At 39.0% G+C, this 21565-nt stretch overlaps 1 protein-coding gene across 1 annotated transcript in view; it reads right to left on the bottom strand.

Annotated features, from left to right (window-relative positions):
- LOC128778155 (amine sulfotransferase-like) overlaps nt 1–18260 on the bottom strand; it is a 41316-nt gene extending 23056 nt beyond the window's left edge. Inside the window, exons 1-2 of the mRNA XM_053906492.1 lie at nt 18127–18260; nt 12992–13144 (exon numbers count right to left, since the gene is read on the bottom strand). Of these exons, the coding sequence (XP_053762467.1) occupies nt 12992–13144; nt 18127–18166 (193 nt within the window). The 5' untranslated portion in view covers nt 18167–18260. The remainder of the gene's footprint in view (nt 1–12991; nt 13145–18126) is intronic.
- Between the last annotated feature and the right edge of the window lie 3305 nt (nt 18261–21565).

Below are 21565 nucleotides of genomic sequence, written 5' to 3'. Positions count from 1 at the left end.
GAACTGGAGGGTACTAGGCTAAGCGAAATAAGTCAGTCAGAGAAAGACAGATATCATATGTTTTCATTCATATGTCGATCTTGAGAAACATAACAGAAGACCATGGGAGAGGGGAATGGGGAAAAAAATTACAGAGAGGGAGGGAAGCAAGCCATAAGAGACTCTAAATACAGAGAAAAAAATGAGGGTTGATGGGGGATGGGGGACAGGAGAAAGTGGGTGATGGGCATTTAGGAGGGCACTTGCTGGGATGAGCCAACAACACTGGGTGTTGTATGGAAGACAATTTGACAATAAATTATATTTAAAAAAAATAATAATCCATGCTAATCAGCAGCACATGGTGAGCAAGATCACTCTTTGGCACACATGCTTTGCTGGCAGGGGCAGGTGGTATGCACCTCATTTGGTCCTCCCACTACCTTCATATTGGTGGTTGTAGTCCTCCAGTGTTGCCCAGGGAGGACCACGACCACATGTGCCTACGTATTACCACAGCTGGAGCTCAAACTCAATGAAAATCCACTGTTAGGAAGCTCTAAAAAGGTTGCTTACATACTTCCACCTTTCCCAGTTGACAGACACTGTGTCTTCAGGTGGTATCACAGCTTTGGGACGGGTACCAATCATGCCACATTTTTGCAGAGATTCAACAGTATGATGCAAAAATCTCTGCAGAGATTCAAAAGTTCAAATACCTGTGTTCAGCTTCTCTTTATCCACTCCCTCTTTCTTTCCTTCTTTCTCTTTCTTTCTTTCTTTCTTTCTCTCTCTGTCTCATTCTCTCTCTCCCCACCCCCCCCAAAAATAAATCAACGTTAATAAAATAAATTTAAAAATGCCAAGACAGGAGAATTCATCCTAAAAGATAGAACAAGAAAAGTTAATGGCCACTGATCTCACTGAGACAGATATAATATTCATGTTCCAGAATTTAAAGCAATAATTACAATGATACCAGCTGGGCATGAGAAAAACATAGAAGACAGCAGGGAATTCCTTACCACAGAGATTAAAGACCTAAAAACTTGTCAAGCAAAAATGAAAAATGCATAACCAAGATTTGAAACGAACTGATTGTAATGACTATAAGGATGGAAGAAGCAGAGGAATGAATAAGTGATAGAGAACATAAAATTATGGAAAATCCTGAAGCTGAAAAGAAGAGGGAAAGAAAAATATTAGATCATGAATGTAGACTTAGGGAATTCAGTAACTCCATAAATTATAATAATATTCATATCATAGCAGCCTCAGAGGAAGAAGAGAAGGAAAGGGGAACAAAAGGTTTATTTGAGGAAATTATAGCTGAAAACTTCCTTAACCTGGGGAAGGAAAGAGATATCCAAATCTAGGAAGAACAGAGAACTTCCATAAAAATCAGCAAAAGCAAGCCAACACCAAGACATATCATAGTTGGGGTGCCTGGGTGGCTCAGTTGGTTAAGCATCCAACTCCTTTATTTCAGTTCAAGTGATGACCTCACAGTTTGTGAGATCAAACCCGCATGGGACTCTGCACTGACAGCCCAGAGCCTGCTTGGGTTTCTCTCTCCCTCTCTCTCTCTGCCCCTCCCCAGAGCTTGTGCTCGCTCTCTCTCTCTATCTCTATCTTTCTCTCTCAAAGGAAATAAATATTTAAAAAAATTAAAAACAAATATCATAGTCAAACTTGGAAAATATAAAGAAAAATCCTAAAAGCAGCAAGACAAAAGAATTCCTTATCTTACAAGAGAAGACAAAGAAAATTAGTAGCACAGCTCTCCATAAAAACTTGGCACCCCAGAAGGGAATGGCATGATATATTCAATGTGTTGAATGGAAAAAATATGCATCCACGAATACTCTATCCAGTATTCCGAACAAAAGGAGAGATAAAGAATTTCCCAAACAGAAAGTAAACGAGTTTCTGACCACTAAACCAGAGCTGCAAGATATATTAATGGGGGATTCTTTGAGTGGGAAAGAAAGACAAAAGGCAATAAATACTAGTAAGGACCAGAGAAAATTTTCAGATACAACAGTGTAGCATGTAGTAAAATGGCACTAAATTTATATCTATCAGTAATCACTCTGAATGTAAATTGACTAAATGCTCCAGTCAAAAGAAATAGGGTGTCACACTGAATTAAAAACAACAACAGCAAAAACAAACCCATCTTTATGCTGCCTATAAGAGACTCATTTTAGACCTAAAGAAACCTGCAGATTGAAAACCATCCATTATGCAAACAGAAGTTACAAGAAAGCCAGAGTAGCAATACTTATATCAGAAAAACAAAGACTGTAAGAAGAGATGAAGAAGGGCTCTATACCATAACAAAAGGGTCTATCCAACAAAAGATCTAACAATTATAAATATTTATGCCCCCAAGTTGGAAACTCCAAAATATATAAAACAATTAATAACAGACATAAATAACACATTGATTATAATACAATAATACTAGAGGACTTTAATACCCCACTTAGATCAATGGACAGATCATCCAAGCAGAAAATCAACAAGGAAACAATAACTTTCAGTGACACACTGGAACATATGGACTTAAACAGATGCATTCAGAACATTTTATCAAAAAGCAGCAGAATCACATTCTTTTTGAGCACACATTGGACATTCTCCAATATAGATGACATACTAGGTCACAAATCAGACCTCAACAAGTACAAAAGGATTGAGATCATACCATTCATATTTTCAGACCACAATGCTATGAAACTTGAAGTCAACCATAAGAAAAAATTTTGAAAGACCACAAATACATGGAGGTCAAAGAACATCTTGCTAAAGAATCAATGGGCCAACCAGGAAATTAAGGACAAAAATTTGAGTAAGTTTATTCATTTATTTTGAGAGACAGAAGGCTCATGCATGTGTATGTGTGTGACCAAGTGGAGGAAGAGCAGAGAGAGAGGGAAAGAGAAAATCCCAAGCAGGCTCTGCACTGTCAGCACACAGCCTAATGCAGGGCTCGATCTCATGAACCATGAGAAAATGACCTAAGCTAAAATCAAGAGTTGGACGATTAACTGACTGAGCCACAAAGACACCCCAAAAAAGGAATTCTACAAATACATAGAAACAAATGAAAATGAAAGCATCATGACCCCAAAACTTTGGGATGCAGCACAAGCAGACATATGATGTAAGTACATGCACAGGTCTACTTCAAGAAGCAAGAAAAATCTCACATATGCAGCCTAAGTTTATGCCTAAAGAATCTAGAGAAAGAACAACAAATAAAGCCTAAAGCAAGCAGAAGAAAGTAAATAATAAAGATTAGAGCAGAAATAAATTATATAGAAACAAACAAAGAAACAATAAAAAACAGTAGAACTGATAATAACACCTGATTCTTTGAAAGTTAATAAAATTGATAAACCCAGATAAGTCCAGCCAGACTTATCAGAAAGAAAAGACAAAGGAATCAAATAAATAAAATCAGGAATGAGAAAGATCACAACCAACACCTCAGAAATAAAAACAATTATAAGAGAATATTATAAAAAATCATATGCCAGCAAATTGGGCAATCTGGAAGAAATGGGTAAGTTCCTAGAAACTCACAAACTACCAAAACTGAATCAGAAATAGAAAACTTGAACATACTCATTACCAACAATGAAATTGAAACAGTAACCAAAAATCTCCCAACAAACAAAAGTCCAGGCTCAGATGGCTTCACAGGGGGATTTCTACCAAACATTTATAGAAGAGTTAATACTTGTTCTTCTTTCTTTTTTTTAATATATGAAATTTACTGTCAAATTGGTTTCCATACAACACCCAGTGCTCATCCCAAAAGATGCCCTCTTCAATGCCCATCACCTACCCTTTCCTCCCTTCCACCTCACCATAAACCCTCAGTTTGTTCTCAGTTTTTAACAGTCTCTTATGCTTTGGCTCTGTCCCACTCTAATCTCATTTTTTTTCCTTCCCCTCCCCCATGGGTTTCTGTTAAGTTTCTCAGGATCCACATAAGAGTGAAAACATATGGTATCTGTCTTTCTCTGTATGGCTTATTTCACTTAGCATCACACTCTCCAGTTCCATCCACGTTGCTACAAAGGGCCATATTTCGTTCTTTCTCATTGCCATGTAGTACTCCATTGTGTATATAAACCACAATTTCTTTATCCATTCATCAGTTGATGGACATTTAGGCTTTTTCCACAATTTGGCTATTGTTGAGAATGCTGCTATAAACATTGGGGTACAAGTGCCCCTATACATCAGTACTCCTGTATCCCTTGGGTAAATTCCTAGCAGTGCTACTGCTGGGTCATAGGGTAGGTCTATTTTTAATTTAATTTTTTGAGGAACCTCCACACTGTTTTCCAGAGTGGCTGCACCAGTTTTCATTCCCACCAACAGTGCAAGAGGGTTCCCGTTTCTCCACATCCTCGCCAGCATCTATAGTCTCCTGATTTGTTCATTTTGGCCACTCTGACTGGCGTGAGGTGATATCTGAGTGTGGTTTTGATTTGTATTTCCCTGATGAGGAGTGACGTTGAGCATCTTTCATGTGCCTGTTGGCCATCTGGATGTCTTCTTTAGAGAAGTGTCAATTCATGTTTTCTGCCCATTTCTTCACTGGATTATTTGTTTTGTGGTGTGGAGCTTGGTGAGCTCTTTATAGATTTTGGATACTAGCCCTTTGTCCGATATGTCATTTGCAAATATCTTTTCCCATTCTGTCGGTTGCCTTTTAGTTTTGTTGGTTGTTTCCTTTACAGTGCAGAAGCTTTTTATCTTCATGAGGTCCCAATAGTTCATTTTTGCTTTTCATTCCCTTGCCTTTGGGGATGTGTCAAGTAAGAAATTGCTGTGGCTGAGGTCAGAGAGGTCTTTTCCTGCTTTCTCCTCTAGGGTTTTGATGGTTTCCTGTCTCACATTCAGGTCCTTTATCCATTTTGAGTTTATTTTTGTGAATGGTGTGAGAAAGTGGTCTAGTTTCATTCTTCTGCATGTTGCTGTCCAGTTCTCCCAGCACCATTTGTTAAAGAGACTGTCTTTTTTCCATTGGATATTCTTTCCTGCTTTGTCAAAGATGAGTTGGCCATACTTTTGTGGGTCTATTTTTGGGGTTTCTATTCTATTCCATTGGTCTATGTGTCTGTTTTTGTGCCAATACCATGCTCTCTTGATGATTACAGCTTTGTAGTAGAGGCTAAAGTCTGGGATTGTGATGCCTCCTGGTTTGGTCTTCTTCTTCAAAATTACTTTGGCTATTCGGGGCCTTTTGTGGTTCCATATTTTTTTTAGGATTGCTTGTTCTAGTTTCGAGAAGAATGCTGGTGCAATTTTGATTGGGATTGCATTGAATGTGTAGATAGCTTTGGGTAGTATTGGCATTTTAACAATATTTATTCTTCCAATCCATGGGCATGGAATGTTTTTCCATTTCTTTATATCTTCTTCAATTTCCATCATAAGCTTTCTATAGTTTTCAGCATACAGATCTTGTACATCTTTGGTTAGAGTTATTCCTAGGTATTTTATGGTTCTTGGTGCAATTGTGAATGGGATCAGTTTCTTTATTTGTCTTTCTGTTGCTTCATTATTAGTGTATAAGAATGCAACTGATTTCTGTACATTGATTTTGTATCCTGCGACTTTGCTGAATTCATGTATCAGTTCTAGCAGACTTTTGGTGGAGTCTATCAGATTTTCCATGTATAATATCTTGTCATCTGCAAAAAGTGAAAGCTTGACTTCATCTTTGCCAATTTGGATGCCTTTGATTTCCTTTTGTTGTCTGATTGCTGATGCTAGAACTTCCAGCACTATGTTAAACAACAGCGGTGAGAGTGGGCATCCCTGTCGTGTTCCTGATCTCAGGGAAAAATCTCTCAGTTTTTCCCCATTGAGGATGATATTAGCTGTGGGCTTTTCATAAATGGCTTTTATGATCTTTAAGTATGTTCCTTCTATCCCGACTTTCTCAAGGGTTTTTATTTAGAAAGGATGCTGAATTTTGTCAAATGTTTTTTCTGCATCTATTGACAGGATCATATGGTTCTTATCTTTTCTTTTATTAATGTGATGTATCACGTTGATTGATTTGCGAATGTTGAACCAGCCCTGCATCCCAGGAATGAATCCCACTTGATCATGGTGAAGAATTCTTTTTATATGCTGTTGAATTCGATTTGCTAGTATCTTATTGAGAATTTTTGCATCCATATTCATCAGAGATATTGGCCTGTAGTTCTCTTTTTTTACTGGGTCTCTGTCTGGTTTAGGAATCAAAGGAATACTGGCTTCATAGAATGAGTCTGGAAGTTTTCCTTCCCCTTCTATTTCTTGGAATAGCTTGAGAAGGATAGGTATTATCTCTGCTTTAAACGTCTGGTAGAACTCCCCTGGGAAGCCATCTGGTCCTGGACTCTTATTTGTTGGGAGATTTTTGATAACTGATTCAATTTCTTCGCTGGTTATGGGTCTGTTCAAGCTTTCTATTTCCTCCTGATTGAGTTTTGGAAGCGTGTGGGTGTTTAGGAATTTGTCCATTTCTTCCAGGTTGTCCAATTTGTTGGCATATAATTTTTCATAGTATTCCCTGATAATTGTTTGTATCTCTGAGGGATTGGTTGTAATCATTCCATTTTCATTCATGATTTTATCTATTTGGGTCATCTCCCTTTTCTTTTTGAGAAGCCTGGCTAGAGGTTTGTCAATTTTGTTTATTTTTTCAAAAAACCAACTCTTGGTTTCGTTGATCTGCTCTACAGTTTTTTTAGATTATATATTGTTTATTTTTGCTCTGATCTTTATGATTTCTCTTCTTCTGCTGGGTTTAGGCTGCCTTTGCTGTTCTGCTTCTATTTCCCTTAGGTGTGCTGTTAGATTTTGTATTTGGGATTTTTCTTGTTTCTTGAGATAGGCCTGGATTGCAATGTATTTTCCTCTCAGGACTGCCTTCGCTGCGTCCCAAAGCGTTTGGATTGTTGTTTTTTCATTTTAGTTTGTTTCCATATATTTTTTAATTTCTTCTCTAATTGCCTGGTTGACCCACTCATTCGTTAGTAGGGTGTTCTTTAACCTCCATGCTTTTGGAGGTTTTCCAGACTTTTTCCTGTGGTTGATTTCAAGCTTCATAGCATTGTGGTCTGAAAGTATGCATGGTATAATTTCAATTCTTGTAAACTTATGAAGGGCTGTTTTGTGACCCAGTATGTGATCTATCTTGGAGAATGTTCCATGTGCACTCGAGAAGAAAGTATATTCTGTTGTTTTGGGATGCAGAGTTCTAAATATATCTGTCAAGTCCATCTGATCCAATGTGTCATTCAGGGCCCTTGTTTCTTTATTGACCGTGTGTCTAGATGATCTATCCATTTCTGTAAGTGGGGTGTTAAAGTCCCCTGCAATGACCACATTCTTATCAATAAGGTTGCTTATGTTTATGAGTAATTGTTTTATATATCTGGGGGCTCCGGTATTTGGCGCATAGACATTTATAATTGTTAGCTCTTCCTGATGGATAGACCCTGTAATTATTAGATAATGCCCTTCTTCATCTCTTGTTACAGCCTTTAATTTAAAGTCTAGTTTGTCTGATATAAGTATGGCTACTCCAGCTTTCTTTTGGCTTCCAGTAGCATGATAAATAGTTCTCCATCCCCACACTCTCAATCTAAAGGTGTCCTCAGATCTAAAATGAGTCTCTTGTAGACAGCAAATAGATGGGTCTTGTTTTTTTATCCATTCTGATGCCCTATGTCTTTTGGTTGGCGCATTTAATCCATTTACATTCAGTGTTATTATAGAAAGATACAGGTTTAGAGTCATTGTGACGTCTGTATGTTTTATGCTTGTAGTGATGTCTCTGGTACTTTGTCTCACAGGATCCCCCTTAGGATCTCTTGTAGGGCTGGTTTAGTGGTGATGAATTCCTTCAGTTTTTGTTTGTTTGGGAAGACCTTTATCTCTCCTTCTATTCTAAATGACAGACTTGCTGGATAAAGGATTCTCGGCTGCATATTTTTTCTGTTTAGCACACTGAAGATATCGTGCCAAGCCTTTCTGGCCTGCCAAGTTTCAAAGGAGAGATCAGTCACGAGTCTTATAGGTCTCCCTTTATATGTGAGGGCACGTTTATCCCTTGCTGCTTTCAGAATTTTCTCTTTATCCTTGTATTTTGCCAGTTTCACTATGATATGTCGTGCAGAAGATCGATTCGAGTTACGTCTGAAGGGAGTTCTCTGTGCCTCTTGGATTTCAATGCCTTTTTCCTTCCCCAGTTCAGGGAAGTTCTCAGCTATAATTTCTTCAAGTACCCCTTCAGCACCTTTCCCTCTCTCTTCCTCCTCTGGGATACCAATTATGCGTATATTATTTCTTTTTAGTGTATCACTTAGTTCTCTAATTTTCCCCTCATACTCCTGGATTTTTTTATCTCTCTTTTTCTCAGCTTCCTCTTTCTCCATAACTTTATCTTCTAGTTCACCTATTCTCTCCTCTGCCTCTTCAATCCGAGCCGTCGTGGTTTCCATTTTGTTTTGCATTTCGTTTAAAGCGTTTTTCAGCTCCTCGTGACTGTTCCTTAGTCCCTTGATCTCTGTGGCAAGAGATTCTCTGCTGTCCTGTATACTGTTTTCAAGCCCAGAGATTAATTTTATGACTATTATTCTAAATTCTCTTTCTGTTATATTATTTAAATCCTTTTTGATCAGTTCATTAGCTGTTGTTATTTCCTGGAGATTCTTCTGAGGGAAATTCTTCCGTTTGGTCGTTTTGGATAGTCCCTGGAGTGGTGAGGACCTGCAGGGCACTTCCCCTGTGCTGTGGTGTATAACTGGAGTTGGTGGGGGAGGCCGCAGCCCGACCCGATGTCTGCCCCCAGCCCACCGCTGGGGCCACAGTCAGACTGGTGTGTGCCTTCTCTTCCCCTCTCCTAGGGGCAGGATTCACTGTGGGGTGGCGTGGCCCGTCTGGGCTACTTGCACACTGCCAGGCTTGTGGTGCTGGGGATCTGGCATATTAGCTGGGGTGGGTAGGCAAGGTGCACGGGGGCAGGAGGGGCAGGCTTAGCTCGCTTCTCCTTAGGTGATCCACTTCAGGAGGGGCCCTGTGGCAGCGGGAGGGAGTCAGATCCGCTGCCGGAGGTTTGGCTCCGCAGAAGCACAGAGTTGGGTGTTTTCGCGGAGCAAGCAAGTTCCCTGGCAGGAACTGGTTCTCTTTGGGATTTTGGCTGGGGGATGGGCGGGGGAGTTGGCGCTGGCGAGCGCCTTTGTTCCCCGCCAAGCTGAGCTCTGCCATCTGGGGGCTCAGCAGCTCTCCCTCCCTTTGTCCTCCAGCCTTCCCGCTTTCTGAGCAGAGCTGTTAACTTATGACCTCCCAGACGCTAAGTCGCGCTTGCTGTCGGAACACAGTTCGTCCGGCCCCTCCACTTTTGCCAGCCAGACTCGGGGGCTCTGCTTGGTCGGCGAGCCGCCCCTCTGCCCCGGCTCCCTCCTGCCAGTCCGTGGAGCGCGCACCGCCTCGCCGCCTTTCCTACCCTCCTCCGTGGGCCTCTCGTCTGCGCTTGGCTCTGGAGACTCCGTTCTGCTAATCCTCTTGCTGTTTTCTGGGTTCTTTAGGCAGGTGTAAGTGGAATCTAAGTGATCAGCAGGATGCGCGGTGAGCCCAGCATCCTCCTACACCGCCATCTTCAAAAGCCCAGTAGTTCCTCTCTTTCAGACCCTATTAACTTTGCCTAGGGAACTCACTGTTAAGCAAAGCCCAAACATCTTAATTTTGATGTAACTGAATTTATCAAACTTTTACCTGTATATTTTTCTTTGGACATTTGTGTAGACGCTCTTGACCACTCTTTAGTTACAATGATTTTTCTACAATATTTTTAATAGAAATAGTTGTATAATTTTACCTTTAATATTAGTGTCTTGAATACACTTAGAGTTTACTCTTTTATGTGCTGTTCGATTCCAGGTGAACTTCCTGCATATAGTGACACAGATTTCCTGGGACCAAATATACTATCTTTTCCCCATTAATAAATGCACCTTACTTAAATTTATATTGAGTTCTTTTATACACATGGAATTGTTTTTTAGGTCTTTCCTGTTCTTCTGGGTTATTTGTTCTTGTCTAAATGCTATGAAGTGCTTCCTAAGGATGGCTTTGTAAAGAATGAACAAATTAAGTATGTAGATATATGGTATAGTATAAGGTGATATGTGTTATATTATGGAGGGAAAATAAAGCAGCAAAGAAGACTGTGAGAATTTTGAGTGAGGCTGCATTTTTAAATATGACCATCCAGAATGCCTTAATGATAATATAAGTTCAAAATAAGGACCCAAAGAAGGGAGTAAACCATGCACATATCAGGTAGAAGAGCATCAAGGGAAAAAGATTCTGTGAGTGCAAAGAGCCAGAGATAGGAACATGTCTGTTAAATTGAGGTAGAGCAAGAGAATCAGTGTTTTCTGGGGGAAAAAAAATATTAAAAACATTTCTTTCTAACAAATATTTTAAGAATTAGTAACAATCCTTCACAGACTCTTCCAAAAATAAAAAAAGTGGGGACACTTCCCAATTCATTTTACAAGGCTAACATTACCCAGCTAAGTACCAGAAAAGACACTAGAAGAAAAGAATGTCACAGGCCATCAGTCTTGATGAATATAGATGCAAAAAATCCCCAATAAAATATTAGCAAACTGAATTCAACAACACATTAAAAGGATCATACACCATGATCAAATACAATTCATTCCAGGGATGCAAGGATGGTTCAACATCCACAAATAGAATAGTTTGATAATGCATTAAAAAATGAAGCATAAAAACCATATTATCGTCTCCATAAATACAGAAAAAATTCAACAGAATTGAATATTGTTCATCATAAAAATTCTCAACAAAATGTAGAAGGAACATAACTCAATAGGTTAAATGCCATTTATGACAAGATCATAACTGACATCTTTCTCAATAGTAAGAATTTCAGTTTTCCATCTAAGATCATAACCAGGGCATCTAAAGTAATGACCAAGATCAGACGCTTCTCACTAGTTTTACTGGAAATCCTAGCCAGAGCACTTAGACAAGAAAGAGAAACAAAAGGCATCTAAGTTGCAGAGGAAGAAGTAAAAGTGTCTTTATTCGTAGATGATATTATATATCAAAAACCCTAAACATTTCACCAAAAATTCTGTTAGAACTAATCATTTGAATTCAGTGAACTTGCAAGATAGGAATCAGCATACAAATATAACTTGTATTTCTATAAGCTAACAATAAACTATCAGAAAGAGAAATTAAGAAAACAATCCCATTTATGATAGCATCAAAAAGGAGAAAATATATAGGAATAAATTTACCTATGGAGGTAGAAGACTTACACGTTGGATATTGTAAAGTACTGATAGAAGGAACTGAAAAAAAAATACAAATATATAGAAAGACATTCCTGTTCATGGGTTGGAAGAACTAATATTGTTAAAATCCCATACTACACAAAGCAGTCAGCAGATTCAATGCAACCTTTATCAAAATTATCATGACATTTTTCGCAGAAATAAAACAAATAACCATAAAATTTTTTTGCACCATATAAGACCCTGTGTAGCCAAAGCAATCTTTAGAAAATACAGCTGAGCTAAAGGCATCACATTTATTAGTTTCAAATAATATTAAAAATTTATAGTAATCAAAACATTATGGTATTGGCATAAAAACAGATGCATAGATCAGCAGAGCAAGAGAGTGAGCCCCAAATTAAACATGTATAATCAACTAATTTCTGACAAAGGAGCAAAAAATATAGGGTGGACTCTTCAATAAATGGCATTGGGAAAACTGGACTGGCATAGGAAAAGAAGACTATGAACCACTCCCTTAAACCATACACAAAGTTAACTCAAAATGGATTAAATCCTGAATGTAAGACCCGAAACAACAAAACTCCTATAAGAAAACAAGGGCAGTAGTGCCCCAAAATTCATGCTGGCAATGATATTTTGGGACATGACACCAAAAGCAAATGCAGCAAAAACAAAATAAGTAAGTGGGAGTATATCAGACTGAAAAGTTTCTGTACACCAAAGAGCCCAAACAAAATGAAAAGGCATATTGAATGGAATAAAATATTTGGAAATCATATTTCTCATAATAGGTAATATCAAACCATATAGAGAACTCATACAACACAGCAGCAAAAAACATTCCCCCCAATCCCATTAAAACACAGGTAGAGAATACCCCACATCATGGTACTAGGCACCTTCAACCCATGGTCTTTGAAGGTGAGAATGAAAGGGTCCAGGCAAGGTGTAGAGAAACTTATTAATCCAGTGATTTCCCTCTTCATTCTCAGCAGTATATCTTCTATCTATACCTGGCTATGGAAGGGACCCCCCTACTGTGGGATCAATGGGATATACCTGTGGCTCGGCCTCCCTAATGTCATTCACATTGAATGGGGATGAGGCCGGACAGTGGCTCATAGAGCTGAGTATGAGCCCTAGCTGTGGGCTAGAAATGTCCTTAATAAACATCCTTATTTTTCAAAAAATAAAAATAAAAAAATAAAACACAGGTAGAGAATGTAAATAGATGTATGTGTAGGCCCACACACACAAAATGTATGTATATATTCTACACATATATATGAGTGGTATCAAAAATAAGACCCAAAGTATTTGGGGAATGATCATAATTAGTATAAGTTCAATTTCCTCTTTCTCAGGTACTTGGTCGTTAAATACAGCTTCAAGTATGTCCCAAGAAGCTGCCTAAATGGCAAATATCCCTGTGTCCTTTCCCAGCCCACTTCAGCAACTCAGTGTTTGATAGGGTTTCATCAATCTCTCTCCTTCTTCATTATGCCCATTTCCCTTGCCCACATGAGAAATTACTTATATCCAGTAGATTGACTATATATGCAAATAGAATATGCTCCTAAAAAAAACAGTGCTCCCATATTACAGAAATATCATTTTATTAATTGTATTAGCTGTTGGAATACAGGACTCACCAGATTTGGGGTATGTGATTATGAAGACATCATCATCTCTGATTTCAAAATCATCTAAATTTTCTAAAAATTCAAGATTAAGTTGAGTATTTCCAAAATAACATCCTTTAAATTTGGTTAAAAATTTGTTTGTATCTTCCATATTTCTGTTGCCTGCAAAATACAGATAAATTATTTGAGAGAAATTTAGTAGAATGTTATAGTTTTCCCTTCTGTATCTTTCCTTTTTAACAAACACAAACACTGAAAACCTGTTGGCTCTGAAAGCCTGGATTCTGGGTGTGTGGAATTTGGGGAATGCCCAAGAGACTTCTATTTATGGGCTAGCTCTTGGTTTTATTTGTGCGTGCTCCATTCATGTAGGTATGGGGAAAGTAGCTTACGAGTAATTATTGTAATATTTCTAAAAACTGATGCTCTTAATCAGAAATCTTATGTATATTTGAACAGAAAATGTATATACAAATAGGATTTAAGTGGGCTTCAAAAACACTTGGCTATCAGACCAACCACATAGTCCTTTATCAGCTGGCCTTTTTTCCCCCCTGTAAATGAACTACATTCACTTGCTTAGGTCTTAGTAGGTTCATAAAAGATTTCTTTTATATAATGTCTCGGTAGGCATTATCTGTTTATAGTAATCTTGGTACCTTTGAATTTAACTTTCTTTTTTTTCTTTTTTTTAACTTGTGACATCTTTAAAGTTATTGGGGTAGTACCAGCATGAATGGTCACAGGCATGAGTCTATTCCGGGAAGCCTGAGACATTGCGTGTGAGCAATTAAATTGCCCATAATGATAATATGGACAATGGCACAAAGGAAAAGCATGAAAGAAAACATTTAAATAATGGATCGCATGTAGAAAGTACAAACCAAGACTTGTGAGTCGTCATTTAGGTACATATTTTGCCTTTCATTATTATCTGTCCCTAACTATATGGAAAAACGCATTTTGATATGAGAACTCTGGGTTTCAGTTTTCTTGGAGGTGTTGCATCCACACGACTCCTGAAACAGAATGCTACGGGCACTGGTGACAGTCACAACAAAGTTTATTACAATGAGAGGCAAGGCCGACCGATCGGGACCAACACTCTTGATAAGAGTGCGGCCCCGAACAGCCGGGATACAGAGTTTTTATAACCGATCACATCGTTTTATCATCACCTGGGAACAGAACAGAGAAACAGTTCCCAGGTGAGTTAGAAACAGTTGTCTAATGAGGTGTTTACTTTAGACTTTCTGCCTCTAAGTTGCAACCAGTGGATCTCCTTGACCCTGCCTCTGATGCTCTTTTCTTTGAACTTTTGTTTCCTTAATTGGTGAAGCCTAATTTACAAGGGTATGAGGCATAGTTTACCAGAGCAAAGCAAGGCTGTTATCTCTTAACCTTCAGTGTCAACACAAAGCTGTTATTTTTCAAGCGAAGCATTAGCTCTACACTACAATTTAACCCTTACAGAGGTACTTCCAGATGACTCTGAAGTGTCCTATTCCTAGTTCTCAAAATAGTTGATCATAGCAGTAGCTGACAAAATAAGAGCTTAGAATTGCATAATTTGAAAACAATTCCAGAAAGCCAGAGCCAAGGGTCATTATAGAAAAATGGAAATAAGCATGTTTTTTATTTTGTTAAAGTTTATTTATTTTGGAGAGAGAGAGAAAGAGAGACAGAGCGCGAGCACAGAAGGGGCAGAGAAAGACGGAGACACAGTATCCAAAGCAGGCTCCAGGCTATGATATGTCCGCACAGAGCCAATGCGGGGCTCAACTCAGGAACTGTGAGGTCATGACCTGAGCTGAAGTCTGATGCTTAACCAACTGAATCACCCAGATGCCCCCAAATAAACAACTTTAAATATATTTTCACAGTCACACTGTTACTGGAAAACCTAGGATTGGTAGCCTCTCTTTACAAAAGAGATTTACGAAAAAAACCAAATTACTTGGAATCATCAACATGAATTCATAGGCAAGAAAGAAAGTGGGGGACCAGACAGCAAAGGATGGAGAAAGACAGGAAAGATGAGTTTTCGGTCACTGGAGATATTTAAAGAGTCTCTTTGCCATCTGCAGTGTCCAAGATGAAGAACATAATTTACATCTCGATCCCCACATTGGGCTGTAATAGTAACTTGCATTATAAAGAAGCAGTGGCTCCTTAGTGCAGCCAGTTCCACATCTTGGGATTAAAAAATAACAATAAGCCTGTAACATTTTGATCTTTTCATAAAGCAAACAAGATTTTGTTGCTATCAGAGGTGGTACTCAGGGGTCAAAAGGACCAACATGAGGACTGCCAGGGCAAAGATCAGAACAAGTAAACAAGTTTTGTACAAACGTGACTTCATGATGATGCTATTAAAATGTGGCCACACAAACCGGCAACAAATTTTTAAAGCCTTAATAGGATTCATAAGATTAAATCATGAAAATCTAATAAGCAACCAGGTAAGAATTATCCATTGTTAGTAAAAGTAGGAAGGTCGTGTTTAGAGAACATTTAAAAATATATATGCCTGACCATAAGAGACTCTTTTTTTTAAATTTTTTTTAACGTTTATTTATTTTTGAGACAGAGAGAGACAGAGCATGAATGGGGGAGGGTCAGAGAGAGGGAGACACAGAATCTGAAACAGGCTCCAGGCTCTGAGCTGTCAGCACAGAGCCTGACGCGGGGCTCAAGCTCACGGACCATGAAATCATGACCCGAGCCAAAGTCGGCTGCTTAACCGACTGAGCCACCCAGGCGCCCCAAGAGACTCTTAAATACAGAGAACAGACTGAGGGTTGATGGGGGTGAGGGAGAGGGGAAACTGGGTGATGGACATTGAGGAGGGCACTTGTTGGGATGAGCACTGGGTGTTGTGTGGAAGCCATTTTGACAATAAATTATGTTTTAAAAAACATTAAACCAGCATAGAATCACAAAGATAAAAAAAAAAAATACAGGGGCGCCTGGGTGGCTCAGTAGGTTGGGCGTCCGACTTCAGCTCAGGTCATGATCTCACAGTCCGTAAGTTTGAGCCCCGCATCGGGCTCTGTGCTGACAGCTCAGAGCCTGGAGCCTGTTTCAGATTCTGTGTCTCCCTCTCTCTCTGACCCTCCCCCGTTCATGCTCTGTCTCTCTCTGTCTCAAAAATAAATACACGTAAAAAAAAATTTTTTTAAATATGCCCGGTTTGTAAATTAACATGGGGGAATAATGAGAATTACTAACAAGAATATGGAAAATACAGAGTGACTTCGAACAGTGAGATAAAAAGTTAGAAAAACTTATGTAAAAGATACAGGAATGTTGGGGAGTGAAAATTGGTCCCTTTTATCTTTTCACAAAAGTAGAATAATGGTATCTTATAATACTGGAGCCTAGGCAGGGACATTGTAAACAATGCATCTGTGTCAGAGATTGATCATGGTCTGGCTATCCAACGGGTCCCCTATATCAAAGGGCTTATATGTTCCTCAGGGTCCAAATGTGTAGAGTAGGCTTTAGGGGAAGGCATATGCCCCCATCTGAGCCCAACGTGATTGCAAATTGGATGGGAAGAAAACCTGGCATGTGACATATGTAATATTACCCAGGGTAGAAAGTTGAAGCTCTTGTACAATAGATGTGGAATTATAATTAGAATGAAGGTGATTCACAGTCAGTTGAGGTTAGTTGGAACACCTGTCAATATCTAATTTTTGATGTTCAGGAGCACCAGGAAATGCACTGAAAGTAAGGGATTTGCCTTTAGCACCGGTGGCCAAACAGCAAGAAACGTTCATACCTAAAGGAAGTGGTGTAGCAATTAAAATCCTTGGGAAGTGGCAGGGAGGATGTGAATATACCTTTAAAAGTGGGGAAAACAGAGCAAAAATATCTTTTGTGGCCAAAAGATATTGCTTCTGAGGGAGCTCAAGGAAAAGGCCATAGGACACATAGGACACATGCCTTTTCCTCGAATTGGCTGTGTTAACAGGAAATAAAGTAACAAGATAAGTAGACAAAAGGGGACATATCATCGATGGACTCCTTTTCTAGGGAAGTAAACTATTTGAAAACATATGAAAAAACTTAGTGTGATCCGAAAAGGGGGTAAAAAAGAAGATAAACTAGAATGAATCTGGTATTCTGCTATCATACATACTATACATTCTACCCTCTTCTATTCTCCGTGTATTAGAATCTAGTATAAAACACTACTGTTATGGTCCATTATATCTTTGTTTTAGTGTAAAATGTTCTTGAATCTCTATATAAATATTTTGGAACCAAAACAGCTAAGTTGATTGAAAATCAATGCAAAACAATTACATAATATTTTTGCTTCAAATATATGAGCTGATATCTTATATTTATCTAGCCCAGTGTTTAGAAAGATCACCTGAGGGGCTCCTGGGTGGTTCAGTCTTGGTTTCGGGTCAGGTCATGATCTCATGGTTCGTGGTTTCAAGCCCTCCACCAGGGCTCTGCACTGACAGCCCAGCCCCTGCCTGGGATTCTCTCTTTCCCTCTTTCCCTCTTTCTCTGCCCCTCTTCTGCTCTCTCCGTCTCTCAAAATAAATAAACTTAAAAAATTTTTTTAAAAAAGAAGGAAAAAAGTCTCACCTGAGACTGTATAATTAGTACAGTTCAGACAAGTTAAGGGGAGCAGAGTTTGTGCCCAGAAATATACTGCATTAGCAGGTGGATTTTTTTGCGACAGAAGCAATACAGATCCAGCAGACCCAAATAGCTTTTTACTTTTCCTTAACTGCCTAAAAGAATTTCCACAGGTGGCCTGTACCAGGAAGAAAACTTATACCAGAGATAACTTTGTACATCATAAAGACTCAATCACATGGTTGAGGTTGAGTAAACACAAAGAATATGTGCTCTTCACATGTTCCTGTCAATCGTCTTTGTCTTCTTTGAATTCCCAATGCTTTCACCCTCTTCTCTTTAGCTCAGGATAATATATAAACCTCAGTTGTGGGACTGTATTTGACTCTTCCTGTTATATGGGGCTGCCATATGTAGGTAATTACATTTGTTTTTTTCTCCTGTTAACCTGTCTTATTTCAACTTAATTACTATATCAGCCAAAGAACATAGAAAGAAAATGGAAAAGGTTTTCACCCTCGATCAAAAATGCAACTACTCACCAATAAGAGCTTGTTGAAATGAAGACTGAACTTCTGACATCAATGCCAATGGGAAGAATAATCGTGCTGCCACTGGTTGAAAAAGACTTAGCTCAAGACTGTGTTTTCTATGAAGAGATTTAATGATTCACCAATTAGCAGATCTCCCAGAATCAACAGCTTAATCATGAGGTGGGATTAGGCTGGTAATGATGGTAAATCATCTAACAGACTGGTGAAGAGCCTTGATAACTTTACCACACAAAAAAGTGAAGGTCAAATAATTCAGCTAGCTCACTGGCACTCAGTGCTCCTGGGCAGGGTTCAAAGTATGCTTTGGAGTAACATTAAAAAACAAGGATGGATTTGTTTGCTGTCCCACTCCACAATACTCTTAAGGCTGTAGGTTACTAATACCATGGTTTCAGTTGCTTCTATTTCCCTAGTACTACTCTTAGTGTCTTTAAATCTTTGTGTTGTCTCTTATGAAATGGTATTGAGAATAGGTGTAGTGTGAACAATTAAGAAGTGGAGGGAAGAAATCCACATCTGTAAGTAGCAAATACTTTGAAGGATAAAGTGCCTTCCCAAATCCGACTATCATATGCTTGACACAAATCTAATACACGTCCAACTACCAATCAACATTTCCTGTCATTATTCCCTTCAAAGGGCCACCGTTTGCAAACTTCTCCATGCTAGTGATACCACAGAAGGAGAGATAAGTTATGGGGTTGGCTCTTCGGGTAGCGTTTTATGTCTTCTTTTTCACACTCTATTCAATCGGTTTGTGGTCCAAATAGAATGGCCATAAAGGATTCTAAGGCCTATTCAAAATCCCTCTATACGTACTTGGGTTATGGACCTTAAATGCTGTTACTCTCTACTGATAATGCTTCCTCAATAACAGACATGGTTGTTCCAAGTTCCATAAAACCATAGAGTCTACACTGTCATTCAGCACCGGGACATGTATGGAAGTGTTGAATCACTGAAGTGTAAACTGGCAACTTGAATTACAACAAAAACTTAAAAATGTAAACATAACTAAACATTGAAAAAATTAAAAAAATCAACTGTCATTAGAGTTCCAGTTTCAGTATGGTGGTATTAACCACCTTTCGCCATCTTTGAAGCATCTATAAACAACACTGGATGAAAAAAAAGAAAAGCCTCAAAACTAGCTGAGGATACTAGAGAGTAAGCAAAGGCAAGCATTTGGTGGAGGAGAGACAAAATTTGAAGAAGTGGCCAGGCAGAGTGGGGATAAATTTTTCTGGGTTTTGTTTGTTGTTTTTGCCCCCTTCGTCCCTGGAAATGGCCACAATTGCAGAACAGTACAGGTGGCTCAAAATGAAGTGGATTCTTTCATCCCCAGATGGTACTGGTAAACACAGCATTTTCAGCATAATTTACTCCATTTGGCTGGAAGATGGCCATGGTGTCCTTTCATGATCAAAAGACGTATTTAAATTTAACAAAATTTACGTATTCACCAGAACAGGCAGTCTGAGGAATATACCATGTGCTTGGCAAAGGGGACTCCATTATAAACAAAAAATTCGCATGAAATGGTAATAATATATTTGCATCATATGGTAATTCAGAATGAAATTCACATCAATCTCACTCCTCCTTTTCACAACCCTTTCAGATAAGCCTCGGCATGTGCTTCTTTTCCCCGATTTGTCATCATAAAAAATATGGAACAATTTTCAAAAAAAGAAATTCCTCTTGAAGTGGTGAGGAAGCCGAAGGGACTCGTTTAGAAAGACTCCATCATGAGCAAAGAACCATCCCCATTTGGGGCATGGTAGGCTATCACTGCATCTGGATCCCTGGGTTTAGCCTCACATCCAGACCTCTTTCTGGAGCCATTCAGAGGAACAATTTGGGTGGATTGGAATGGGGTAACTGTTACCACCAGGATGTTAAAGAACTAAAAGAAAAATTAAGTAATCCCCCTGCCCTAGAAATTCCCTTTCCCCTTTCTCCACCTTCTCCTCGTGTTCTTTCCGAATTTTAGCCATTCTGAAGGGTGTGAGGTGATATCTCATCGTAGCTTTGATTCGTAGTCCCCAATGATGAGTGATGTTGAACATCTTTTCATGTGTCCTATAGTCATTTATAGGATCAGAAAGAAAGTCTACTCATGCTTTCTGCCCATTTTTTAACAGATTATTTGGTTTTGGGATGTTTTGCTTCATAAATTCTTTACTTATTTTGGATATAACCCTTTACCCCATATGTCATTTCCAAATATTTTCTCCCATTCTAAAGGTTACCTTTAAATTTTGTTGATTGTTTCCTTGGATGTTCAGAAGCTTTTTATCTTGATGAAGACCCAATAGTTTATTTTTGCTTTTCTTTCCCTTGCCTCAGACAACATATCTAATAAGAAGTTGCTACAGTCAATGTCATTTACAAGAGCCTTTTATCCTATACGTAGGGGAAAGAAGAGGAATCACTTTGGGTGTCCTAACCCAAAAACTGTGGCCTGTTCTCACACAGGCAATCTCTCTCTCCAAACAGATAGACCCAGTAGCAGAGGGTGGCCAGGATGTTTTCGAGTAATAGTTGCAACTGCCTTGCTAGTTGAAGAAGCTAATAAACTTACTCTGGGACGGCATCTGGATGTTATGACCCCACATCAAGTTCAAGGAGTTTTAGAGGCCTAAGGACATCAGTGGCTAAGTGGAAGGAGATTAATAAAATAACAAGCCCTTCTTCTTGGCACCTCTGATATAACCCTCAAGGTGTGTCAAGACTTCAACCCAGATACTCTATTGCCTGACAAAGACAATAAAGAACTTCTAATCCACTCTTGTAAGGACAGTATACAAGTATAGTCAAGTAGGCCTGTCTTAAAGAATAAATCTCTGTCTAATCCAGAGGCTGACTGGTTTATAGATAGAAGCAGTTGTATGCATACAGCAATAAGGAAAGCTTGATATAAAATTTATCATTGTGCAGGATGTAATCAAGGGCAAACCACCTCCTCATATTTTAGGACAAGAGGCTAAACTAACTGCTTTAATTTAAGCACTACGATTAGGCAGTTAACATTCAATATATATACTGATTCTAAATATGGTTTCTTGGGGGTGCCTGGGTGGCTCAGTCTGTTGAGCCTCTGAGTTTGGTTCAGATCACGATCTCACAGTTTGTGGGTTCAAGCCCCGCATGGGCTCTGTGCTGACAGCTTAGAGCTTGGAGCCTGCTTTGGATTCTGTGTCTCCCTCTTTCTCTGCCCCTCCCCTGCTCATGCTCTATCTCTCTCTCTCTCTCTCTCTCTCTGTCAAACATAAATAAACATTAGGGGAGTTGGAGGGAAGATGGCAGCGTAGGAGGACGCTGGGCTCACCGCGCATCCTGCTGATCACTTAGATTCCACCTACACCTGCCTAAAGAACCCAGAAAACCGCCAGAGGATTACCAGAACGGAGTCTTGAGAGCCAAG

This window comes from Panthera pardus, unplaced genomic scaffold, assembly GCF_024362965.1.
Source record: "Panthera pardus isolate Hobbes unplaced genomic scaffold, ASM2436296v1 HiC_scaffold_181, whole genome shotgun sequence".
NCBI classification, from domain to species: Eukaryota; Metazoa; Chordata; class Mammalia; order Carnivora; family Felidae; genus Panthera; species Panthera pardus.
This window is presented reverse-complemented; position numbering and strand designations above follow the sequence as displayed.